The 12,054-nt window shown below is 44.5% G+C and overlaps 1 protein-coding gene and 1 long non-coding RNA gene across 5 annotated transcripts in view; one reads left to right on the top strand and one right to left on the bottom strand.

The window, feature by feature from the left end:
* The window catches only part of COL14A1 (collagen type XIV alpha 1 chain), a 393,953-nt gene that overhangs the window by 159,827 nt on the left and 222,072 nt on the right, over positions 1 to 12,054 (top strand). For both annotated transcript variants that reach the window (XM_033933023.1, XM_033933024.1), the window contains exons 18-19: positions 2,496 to 2,567; positions 3,252 to 3,394. In XM_033933023.1, coding sequence (XP_033788914.1) covers positions 2,496 to 2,567; positions 3,252 to 3,394 — 215 coding nt within the window. The remainder of the gene's footprint in view (positions 1 to 2,495; positions 2,568 to 3,251; positions 3,395 to 12,054) is intronic.
* LOC117355058 overlaps positions 1 to 12,054 on the bottom strand; it is a 163,168-nt gene that overhangs the window by 35,651 nt on the left and 115,463 nt on the right. The window lies entirely within an intron of this gene.

Raw genomic sequence — 12,054 nt, 5'->3', positions numbered from 1 at the left:
CCTGGATCCAATATCTCTCCCCTTCTTCCCCATCTTGTGCAGCATCTTTCATTCCCTCTTTTCCACCCTCATGTCCAACATCATTCTGTCTCTTTCTCTTCCCTGTCATTGTCCACCATCTCTCTCTTACATCCCAGGTCTAGCATCTTTCTCCCCCCTGTAGCATCTCTCCATTTCTCTCGTTACCTCCACCACCATGTCCAGCATATCTCCCTCTCTCTCTTCCCTCCCTCCAAGTTCCAACATTTCTTCTCTCGCCTTTCACCCTTCCTGTGCAGCATCTACCCTGCCCTTCTCTCTCACGTCTAACAATTATTCCTCCACCTTCACGGCCAACAATTATCCCTCTCTCCTACCCTCTCCCTCCTGTGCTGCGTCTTTCAAAGGGTTGTTGGCAACATGAAGAATCACTGCTTCTGCTGCTGGCTGACCTGGAAGCCTTTCCTCTACCATGTCCCCTCTCCCCCAACTCTGGTGCAACTTCCTAATTACAGCCTGGGAGGGAAGGCTTCTGGGTCAGCTGGCAGCAGAAGCAGTGATTTTACATGCTCCCAGTGACCCTTTGCAGACAGCAGCAGGAACCTAGCTTGTTCCCATGGCTGGTGTTATCAAGGTTGCACTGCTGCTGGAAGGGCCCAGGCCCACCCCTAGCTACACCCTTGGAGAGCCCTTTATAGGACAGTGCTTAGTGCCAGTTTTTTTTATCGGTGCCAATATTTGAGCATTATTTACCGCATCCTTAGCTGATCTGGGTATGGGAGAACTCATCCAGGAATTATACTGAGGATTCTCTGAATAACATTGTACAGCACTGCCACTGAGTCACTCAGCTGGTTTTCATGAGAGCCAGGAGTAAAACGCAAATTCCACGGATCAGCTAGAGGTTTCTTTTATTTTTGTTTAATAATTTTGAAATAGACTGGAACTGAAAGTTGAACTTAAGTTCCAACAACACTCAGTTGCTGATGATAAAAGCTTTAAGACAGTCCAAGAGAGTGTCGGCCCTGTGAGTTGGAACAGAATTTGTACCGCGGCACACACCAGAATTTTATTAGGGACAAGCTGGCTTGAAAAATGTAGTTCGGAAAGGTATATTTACTATGTTATATCTGTATATAGTCTTTTGAACTGCACTTCCCACTATAATAAGCAGGTCTTGTATGTACCAGAGAATGATAACTTCCCAGGATAATCAGCTCGGAGGGCAATCCAATCCAGTCTTTGGTTTGATCTATGGAGTGCATGGGCTTGTTGTACCGCCTTTATTAGAGAAATCATACTTACAAGTCCAGGCATGCCCAGTGGGTAAAACTAGAAAAAATGGAAGCAGACCCTTCAGTCATTGATAAACAAACTAGTTCTAGACTAATATGCACGCGCCAATCCGATTAGCGTGCGCTAATCGGTTAGCAAACCTTAGTAAAAGAGGGCCTATGAGTGTCAGGAGCATTCAGCGCTAAAAACTGCTTTCATGGATTTGTAATTGGGGGGGGGGGGGGTTAATGATGAGTCTGCTGGAAAATAATTACCGAGATGACACAGATAGATTAACGTTTCAAATGCAATTACTTTTTTAAAATATTCAAATTAACTCTCAGTTAATTTACTAAACCAATCATTTTTAGCTAGGCTAGTGCTGTGCTCTGTTTAACTTTATGCCGCTAGTTTTACACTGCAAATTTTTAAGAAGAGTCACTCTATGAAGTCAAAATGGAATAACCAAAATATGATTCATATCCACTTCTAATCGAACTCTGCTCAGAGACATGAAGGCAGATGCCACCGCCTCACCACCCAATCATTGCAGTGTTCAATACGAGTCAAAACTAATGCTGGTAGTAACGAGTTATATTTTCAAAACTTAAAGATGTACTAAAGTTTGTGAGACTTAGCTTTAAATGTCACAGGAACCAGTGATATTTAAAGTCACAATGTCCAAGTTCCGTCTAGGCTCTGTTGTTAAACTTTCGGTTATACATGCTGTACGACTAAGTCTAAGCCGGCCCACGTCCCGCCCAACTCCCGCCCTCGACACGCCTCCCGAAACGCCCCGTTTAGCTGTGGACGTTGAGCGGCACTATGAAAGCCTAGGTCGTTTAGAAATACGTCCAAAACCCGGTTTTATTATCGGCACTTGGGCGTTTTTGAGAAATGCTCGTCCAAGTGCCGACTTAGGCCGGTTTCGAGACGTTTTTCTCCCCGAAGAAAGTGCCAACTTAGGCCGGTTTTGGGACGTTTTCGCCCCTTACCATTTAGCACGCACTAAATCAGTTAGCGTGCCTTAGTGAAAGGACCCCTAAATGCTCATCAGCCACCAGCGAATGTATAACTTTGTCTGAATACCGATCCGTTCGTTTTCATGTGAAAAGTATAGAGACTTCTTGGTTTAGTGTGCAGCTCTAAGTTACAGATACAGAAACCCATGGATGAAAAGAATGCGTGGCCGGTTTGGTTCCTATCATTTTAATGATGCTTTATTTTTTTTTTTTTTACAGTGCTAAAGACAACTAGTGCTGCCGTCACCACCACCACTACAATCACTACAACCACAAGATCCATGACAGCAGGTAAAGAAAAAGTCAATATAAGGGCAGTCCCCAGGTTAAGAACGAGTTATGTTTTAAAGCTATTCTTGAGTCGGATTTGTATGTAACTCAGAACTTGCAGATTTTAAGATTCTTGAACTCTGCTCCCAGCTGACAAAAGGGCCAACTGCCCCTACCCGTGTTCCCTCTAAGGTACAGCATGCACAACCACACACTGTTCTTAATGTGGCCATGCGTCATTCCTGAATCTGCTGCAGGAGAAGTGTAGGCGTCTAGGCCACTGGAAATGCTGCTCAGTAAAATCAAATGAAGCTGCAACTGCGTTCTTAAGTATGAGTCATACTTAAGTCAGGCGTCTGTAACTTGGGGACTGCCTGTATTTAAGAATAGAAGGGTGGGTGGGAGGGGGGTTAGAAAGTATTTTTAATCTTTAATTTGAGTGCAATTTTTGAATGTGAAGATGGGGGGGTTGATATATTTATTTGTCATAGATTACAATTTTGATTGAATTTAGATGCTATTATAGTGCAATATGATCATATAATATGTTTGCACTTGTTTTTGGTTTCAAAATGAATAAAGATATTAAAAAAAAAAAAAGAAAAGAAAAGAATGCACTGTTGTTAAGGGATGCTTTATACAATGTAACTATTTGTCAGTGACATCACAACAAGGGCTAACATATTTTGTCCTCTTTGTTCATAGCTGTTCGAACAGGAATAAGAAATCTCGTGATAGATGATGAAACTACATCTAGTCTACAAATCAAATGGCAGATCTCCGATGCCAGTGTTCGACAGTTCAGGGTTACCTATATAGGTGCAAAAGGTGATCGGGGTGTAGAATCGGTAAGCAGTACCCCTGAGCTTTGAGCAGCTCAGATTTTGAAACGGACATTTTATTGATAAACAGTAACTAATTAAGCAACATACATAACAACTGGCGTGATATGATCTGTTATATTTCAGTCTCATTTAAACTGGATGATAGGAAAGTGTCAGAGCAGTAAAAATTGTTATGCTTTATAATGCTAGAGAAATCCAATGTCGTTGTTAATAGAGAATGACACCGTGACAAAATTCATCACCGTTCCCGTCCCCGCGGATAACCGCGGGAAACCATCTTCATGTCATTCTTTAAGGAGAGAGGGAAGAATCAGAGTATGAATGGCCACAACCACTGACCCGCAAGCTTTGCTTTGAAGAATGCTGGTGTAGAAGGACTGAGGTTGACATAGACACTAGAAAATGACATGGGATTATTTCCCGCGGTTATCCGCGGGGACGGGAACGGTGATGAATTTTGTCACCGTGTCATTCTCTAGTTGTTAAGTCCTGTCTGGAGGGTTTAAAAATGTTTTATCATGTTTTACTGCTCTGACACCTTCATATCACACCTTCATATCACCCTCCCTCTTCCTGTAAGACTGTCATTTGAATACTTTGCCCTAGATTCATGAACCTCCGATCCGGGCAGGTCTGATGGATTCACGAAGCCCCAATATGCAGATGGGGCGATCGGAGGAATGCCCCCATCTGCCTTCCCGGATCGCTCGATAGCGATCCCCACGCATGCGCAGACCATCTACCATCTGTAGATAGTCTGCGCATGCGCTGGCCCTTAGGGCCAGCAGAGATTTTTTTTTTTTTTTTTAAGGCGATCATTTTAATGGAGCCCGTGGTGTTAACCCGCTTAAGCCCGCGGGTTAAAACCAGGGGCTAGCAGTGCGGGAAAGGGAGGCAGGCAGGCAGCATGTTTGGGGCAGGCAGGCAGCGCATTTTGGGCATGCATGTAGGCAGGCGCATTTGGGGCAGGCAGGCAGCATATTCGGGGCAGGAAGGCGAGTGTGTTTGGGGCTGCAGGATAGGGGCTGACAGGGCAAAGAGCAGGGTGGCAGAAGGTAGGGCAGCCGGAAAGGGTTGAGGTCCTCAGCAGTCGCTTTTTTTGATCGGCCAGCCCAGTCGGTGTTGCAGGGTTTTGTTTAGTGAATTGCGACCCTGCCTACTTTGCATGCCGTTGCCCTCATTTGCATGCACAGATCGCAGGATGGTCGGAAGAGAGGTAAGTGAATTGGGCCGGGGTCGCTAAGTGAATTTAGCCCTTTGTTTTGCTCTTATATACTGATACCTGTCTTCATTTGCTTATTTCTGATCTGAAAAAGGATTACTTTCCAAAACTATTCTAACCATGCTCCAGAGCTAGATGCATTAAACAGGATCGGTGGGTCCGCTATGTTCTGATTTTTGACCAATTCTAAAACACTAAAAATTTTGCATGCAAATGATTTGCACGGAGGTTAGTCGTAATCCCCGTCTCTCCCATCCGATTGATCGCTGCGAGAGTGACTGTCATATAAGTGCAGAGCCAGCAGGGGAAGCCCGAACTAGAGGTCTGCACGGGAACGGGGATTGCGGGAATCCCGCGGGTCCCGCAGGACTCCTGCAGGGATCCCCCTAGGCTCACGGGACTCCCACGGGGATGGAACCGGGGTTTCCGAGACCTACAAAGAGAATTAGTAGAAGATAGAGCTAAAAGTGGAAATCGGAGAACTATTCCACAAACTGGCCAACCTGTCAATCAAAACAGGGCAGATACCAGACGACTGGAAGATAGCGAACGACACGCCGATATTCAAAAAAGGATCAAGAGGAGTACCGGGCAACTATAGACCTGTGAGTCTCACGTCGGTCCCTGGAAAGATGGTTGAGGCGCTGATCAAGGATAGCATAACCCGGCACCTAGACACACACGACCTGATGAGAGCCAGCCAACATGGATTCAGGAAAGGGAAGTCATGCTTGATGAACCTACTTCAATTTTTTGAGACAATGAACAGACAAATTGATAATGGAGAACCGGTGGATATTATATACTTGGATTTTCAGAAAGCGTTCGACAAAGTTCCACATGTTAGACTCATCAGGAAACTGCAGGGCCATGGAATAGAAAGAGATATACTAAGATGGATAGGCAAATAGCTGGAGAACAGAAGGCAGAGAGTGGGCATAAATGGGAAGTTCTTGGACTGGGAAAATGTGACTAGCGGTGTGCCCCAGGGCTCGGTACTTGGGCCCATCTTATTTAATATCTTCATCAATGACCTAGAGGATGGAACATCCAGTGAGATCATCAAGTTTGCAGATGACACAAAGCTATGCCGGGCCATCAAATCGCAGAAGGACAGTGAAGAACTCCAGAGTTACTTAAGCCGATTGGAGAATTGGGCAGATAAATGGCAGATGAAGTTTAATGTGGAAAAATGCAAAGTGATGCACTTAGGCAGAAAAAATAAGGAACACAAGTATAGTATGTCAGGTGCAACTCTGGGAAAATCTGAACAGGAAAAGGACCTGGGAGTATTAATCGATAGGACACTGAAGCCGTCGGTGCAATGTGCGGCGGCAGCGAAGAACGCGAATAGAATGCTAGGCATGATAAAGAAGGGAATCACGAGTAGATCGGAGAAAGTCATAATGCCGCTTTATAGAGCGATGGTCAGACCACACTTGGAATACTGCGTCCAGCATTGGTCTCCATACCTAAAGAAGGATATCATACTGCTAGAGAGGGTGCAGAGACGAGCAACAAAGCTGGTGAAAGGAATGGAGAACCTGGATTTCGAGGAAAGACTTAAGAGACTGGGGTTGTTCTCCCTTGAGAAAAGGAGACTACAAGGGGATATGATCGAGACATTCAAAATACTGAAAGAAATCGACAAAATAGAGCAGGAAAAAACGTTATTTACAATGTCCAATGTGGCACGGACAAGAGGACATGGGCTGAAGCTAAGGGGGGACAAGTTCAAGACAAATATCAGGAAGTTCTGCTTCACGCAACGAGTGGTGGACACCTGGAATGCTCTCCCAGAAGAGGTAATTGCGGAATCCACCATTCTAGGATTTAAGGGTAAGTTGGATGTACATCTCCTTATGAGTGGCATGAAGTGACATGGGTAGAGGTAGGCTAGATGCACTTCTCTTTACGAGAAGCTTGGAGCGATATGAGGACCAAAACTATGCCAGGGTACACCTGGCGGGGCCGCCGTGTGTGCGGATCGCCGGACTTGATGGACCTAGGGTCTGTTCCGGAGATGGCGCTTCTTATGTTCTTATGTTCTTATAGACAAAAGCAGAAACTGGGGCCAAGATGATGGAAAAACAAAATGTCCCACCAGCTACAGCAAGGGAGATGTTCATTTTTAGGGGGGCTAAGCTCAAAGTGAGAGGCCCAGCCCCCTCTCATGGTTATGCCACCAATTGTGTTTAGTATAAAATGAAGTACTTGCTGAGTTTGTTTTGGGGTTTCCAGTTCAGTTTTGGCACATTTTTCTTATGCAACCATTGTCCTGAAAAGTGCTTCTTTCAATTCTGCTTTAAATGATTTTGATGCTGTATTGTTTGATTCTTTACTCATTGCTGCATTAAAAACCATTTGTGGATCTTGGAAGGACCTCTCACAAGTTACTTATGCCAGATGGAACCACAAGTTACCTATGCATGGTGGAATCAGATTTCTTTGCGCTACAGATATGAGATTTATGTTGCCAAAAAATCCAACTCTTATTTCTTTTAACAAGAAATCGTTGACCCTACAGTCACATGACCTAATTTCTATTCTAATTCTTTCCGGTGATGTATGCATCTCTTATTTCTATTCACTGTTATGTGTTTATATTGCATTTTATTGTTGGTTTAAATAAACTAATACTTAAAAAAAAAAGTAAAAACTGTCAGAAGTAATTGCCACTTTTTATGGGGACAGGTAACTTTTATGGGGGATGGGTGGGGACAGAGGAGATTCCTCGCGGGTTCGAGCGGGGACGGAGGGGATTCCTCATGGGGATGGGCGGGGATGGAGGGGATTCTGGCTGGGATGGGAGGGGACGGACCCGATACTGGTGGGGATTGGTGGAAATGAATGGGATACTAGTGGGGACGGGCGGGATTTCTGTCCCTGCGTAACTCTCTAGTCCGAACAACTAAGAGGCAGGGGAAACCCCAAAACAGCCTCCTGCCACTCAGCTGTTCAGGGCAGGAAACCTTTTTTTTTTAAAAAAAAAATGGGCACAGATGTGTGTGTGTTACACACGCACAATATCTGCCCCATAAAAAAAGCCCTCCCTCTGCCGCTGACAGCCCTTGCTGACATCTCCCCACTGCCCAATGAACCGGCAGTGGGGATCGACCCCCCACCCTGTACCAGCGAAAATAGTCAAAAGAGGTGCCTACTACCTCCTGCCTTGCTTCCCCCCCCCCCACACATACACCAGTGACATTTGATAGGAGGGATGCTCACTCCCTGCTGCCACTAGATGCTCCCTCAAACTCCCCCCCCCAATACCTTTGTGTGAAGAGAACAGGAGAGAGGCTCGGTCCCTCCAGCTCTGAGGTCCGCCTATCCAAAATGGCAGGCCTTCCCCACCTCAGTGCATCATATGATGCGTGGGGAGGAGCCTAAGGCCCTAATTGGGAGGGGCCTCAAGCATCTGAGCCAAGGGGAGCGGCCCGGGATACAGAGGAAGGAGCTTAAGGCTTAAATAGCAAGCTTTAGCAAGGGTTTGTGCTGTTTTCAGAATTCAAAAGGCAGCAATTTCTAGAGCAGAGATGGGCAACCTCGATCCTGGAGAGCTGCAACCCATTCGGGCTTTCAGGAGTTCCCCAATGAATATGTCCGAGATCTATGTACGTGCATGCACTGCTTCCATTATGTGCATATTCATTGGTCAAATCCTGAAAAGCCAACAGGGTTGCAGTGTTCGAGGACCGAGATTGTCCACCCCTGTTCCAGAGGCTTGGCCTTTTATACATATGGACTCTTGGTTGCATAGCAATTGATGGAATCCCTTTTGGGTTTCTACGAGTAGTAATGTTTGCTGTATAGAATGTGGCTGTAGTTCTAGAATATGATAGAAACATGATTATAAATACAGTGAGGGATGAACATTTTTTTAAAGTAAAAAACAATACCTCTTATTTATTTTGCTGCTTAATAGCAGCCAGTATAGGGGATGAAGTACTGATGTAATATGATCTGAGATATATTTTGCAACTGTATTTTGCAGCTGTATTTTGCAAAGATAAAGCCTTTGAAGTAGATTTTTTTGGCAGCCTTTGATAAAGGAAATAATAGTAACCTAGCCACAGTGTTAACTGCTGCACGAAGCACTATACAGAGCTCCTTTTCACCCAAACGGGGCCACAATGACTAATAGGCCATAGCTGGAAAAACATGATCTAAAGCAGTGGTCTCAAACTCAAACCCTTTGTGGGGCCACATTTTGGATTTGTAGGTACTTGGAGGGCCGCAGAAAAAATAGTTAATGTCTTATTAAAGAAATGACAATTTTGCAAGAGGTAAAACTCTTTATAGTTTATAAAACATTCCTTTAACAGTTAAAAGGAAAGATATATAAACTATAAAGAGTTTTACCTTATGCAAAATTTTCATTTCTTTAATAAGACATTAACTATTTTTTCTGCAGCCCTCACATTTAAAGTTTAATATCTTTTCTTTCTCAAAACTGACACATTTCAATCACTATATTGAAAATAAAATCATTTTCCCTACCTTTGTTGGCTGGTGACTTTATTTTTGTGTTCTTTTAACTATGTTTCCAAGGCCTTCTTGTCCTTTGACTGTTTTTCTCTCCATCTTCACTTTCTGCCTTGCATCCTTCTTTGGCATTAACTTAATATTCAATTTTTCTGCTTTCTTTTCAAAATCTACGTTTCCATGTCTTCCCTTCCCTTCCCATCTCTCTCTTCTTCCATCCTATTTCCATGGTCTGACATTTCTTTCCTTCCTTTCTCTCCCTCCCTCCTTCCTTCCTTTCCCCTCGTCTGGCATCTGTCTCCTTCCCTCCCCCCATGCCCTGGCATAATTCCCTCCCCCTCCATGGTCTGGTATCTCCTTTCCTTCCCTCTCTCCCATAACTTGGCATATCTTGTTCCTCGCCTCTCCCTTGTCTTCCTTCTCCTTCCTTCCCTCTCTTTCCCCAGTTGGGTGCAGCAGCAACAGAAGCAGCATTTCCCTTCCCCCTTTCCTGTGCAGCAGAGGCATTTCTCTTCCCCCTTCCCTCCCTTTCCCTTTCCCTGTGCAGCAGCAACAGCATTTCCCTAGGGTCCCCCTTGCCTATGCAGCAGAAACATTTCTCTTTCCCCTCCCCTTCCATTCGCTTCCTTGTGGAGCAGCAGCGTGTCTGGCCAGCTCCCTTGCTCAGTCGATCATTCCGTTCAAAGCCATGGGTGGCGACTCCTCGCGAGATCCGCGCCTACATCAGAAGCCTCTCTGATGTTGTGACATCAGAGAGGCTTCCGATGCAGGAGTGGATAGTGCGAGGAGCCGCCACCTGCGGCTTTGAACGGAACGATCGACTGAGCAAGGGAGCCAGCCAGACACGCTGCTGCTCCACAAGGAAGGGAAGGGGGAAGAGAAATGCTGGTGTGGATGGCGCGAAGAGCCGCCACCGGCCGCAGCTTTGACCGGAACAATCAACTGCAGCAAGGGAGCAGTTGATCATCGCGTCCAGACCGCGGGCCGCAAATTAGCACCTGGAGGGCCGCATGCGGCCTGTGGGCTGCAAGTTTGAGACCGCTGATCTAAAGCATGTGAGTCCATCCATGCTCATAAAATTTTGATCTTTCTAGAGATCAATGCTACATTTTAGGACAAGCTAAAAACATCTGGAATATCCTGAACCCGTAGCATCTCTGCTTTCTTGTGATTGTTTTAATTTCTTTTTGAGGAGCTGGTAGTAAAGTTTTACTAAAAGGCGTTAAGCTCTTAGCACGTGGTTAGCGCATGCGCACAGGCTGTCTACCACAGACACATGTTAAAGCATTATGAGGTATTTGCCTATTTGCATGTGGTTTATCGATTTTTTTTTTAATATTTATTTTTTGGAAGGGGGCATGTCATGGGCGGAGAGTGGGCGTTCCCATGTTATCCAGTTAGGACCTGATTTGTATTCTGCGCCCATTGCTGTGCTCACAGATCTGCGTGCATTGCTGATTTGTGCACACAACTTAATTAACAAGCCAATTGGTGATAGTTGGCAATTAACAAATAATTATTAGCACTAATTAGAACTTTCTAAGCATATTGGCCCAAATTCACTAAGCAAACCGATCGTGTACCAATCGCTTTGCGAGCCCTTTGCGACCAAATTTCCCTCCAACCCCATTCACTAAAGCCTGTAGCGATCCTCCCATGCAAATTAGCAAAACCCCATGCAAAATAGTCAAGCGATTGATTCAAAATAGCCAAGCGATTGAATCAGGTTTTACTATTAGCAAACCCGACTGCTGAGTTACCGTCAGGTCTGCAGGTTTTTTGACAGGCCTGCCTGTCTTTTTATTCATTTTTTTCCATGGCACAGATATTTTGCTTGTGTTACACATGCAAAATATCTGTCCTTTATTAGGAGTTTTTGTAGGTTTATTTATTCAAGTTTTGGTTTAATAGTAAACTTGTGGAGACATTTTTGATTATTATGACATCACAATCTGAGCTCTAGAATGTTGCTACTTATGATTTTAAAGTGTTCAAGGTTTGTGCGGGTGAGGACAGAGCTTAGGCATTGGTGGAATGAAGCATATAACATCACAATCTGAGCTCTAAAATGTTGCTACTTATGATTTTAAAGGGTTTGAGGCTTGTGCAGATGAGGACAGAGCTTAGGCATTGGTGGAATGAGACATTATGACATCACAATCTGAGCTCTAGAATATTGCTACTTATGATTTTAAAGGGTTTGAGGCTTGTGCAGATGAGGACAGAGCTTAGGCATTGGTGGAATGAGGCATTATGACATCACAATCAGAGCTCTAGAATGTTAATACTTATAATTTTAAAGGGTTTGAGGCTTGTGCAGATGAGGACAGAGCTTTCATGAATGGGGCAGGGACAGGAAAAGAAGTCGCGGGGTCAGGATGGGAAAATCTTGCTGTATCTCATACTATTTCCTTTGTTGATGTGTTGATTTGTTATGCCTCCCTGCTGTGGCTATGTTTGTATGTGATTGCCTTCTGTCATAATAAACATGATATTACAAAAAAAACAACAACCCACAAAACCCTACTGTAAACAAACAACAAAAACCAAAACAACACAGCCTAAATAATCTCTAATAAAGTAACAGCAAGTAATAAAAATCAAACAAACCAATAACAGAACGCTCCCCATCTAACAAAAATCATGTATCACAGAGTAGGACTCTTCATCTATCAAACATAGAAACGATCAAATAGCACAGTTTTCAACATTTTCCAAATTGCTTGCCCTGGATCGGTAGCATGGAATGTTGCTACTCTTTGGGTTTTGGCCAGGTACTAGGGTCCTGGATTGGCCACCGTGAGAACGGGCTACTGGGCTAGATGGACCTTGGGTCTGACCCAGTATGGCTGTTCTTACGCTCTTACATGTGCCAAGTATAGGACAATCAAGCCATTGTAACATCACTGATGAGGTTGGCTCTGAGGTACTATGGAATGAGGCATTATGACATCAC

The sequence above is a fragment of the Geotrypetes seraphini genome, chromosome 2 (assembly GCF_902459505.1).
Source record: "Geotrypetes seraphini chromosome 2, aGeoSer1.1, whole genome shotgun sequence".
Classification (NCBI taxonomy): Eukaryota; Metazoa; Chordata; class Amphibia; order Gymnophiona; family Dermophiidae; genus Geotrypetes; species Geotrypetes seraphini.
This window is presented reverse-complemented; position numbering and strand designations above follow the sequence as displayed.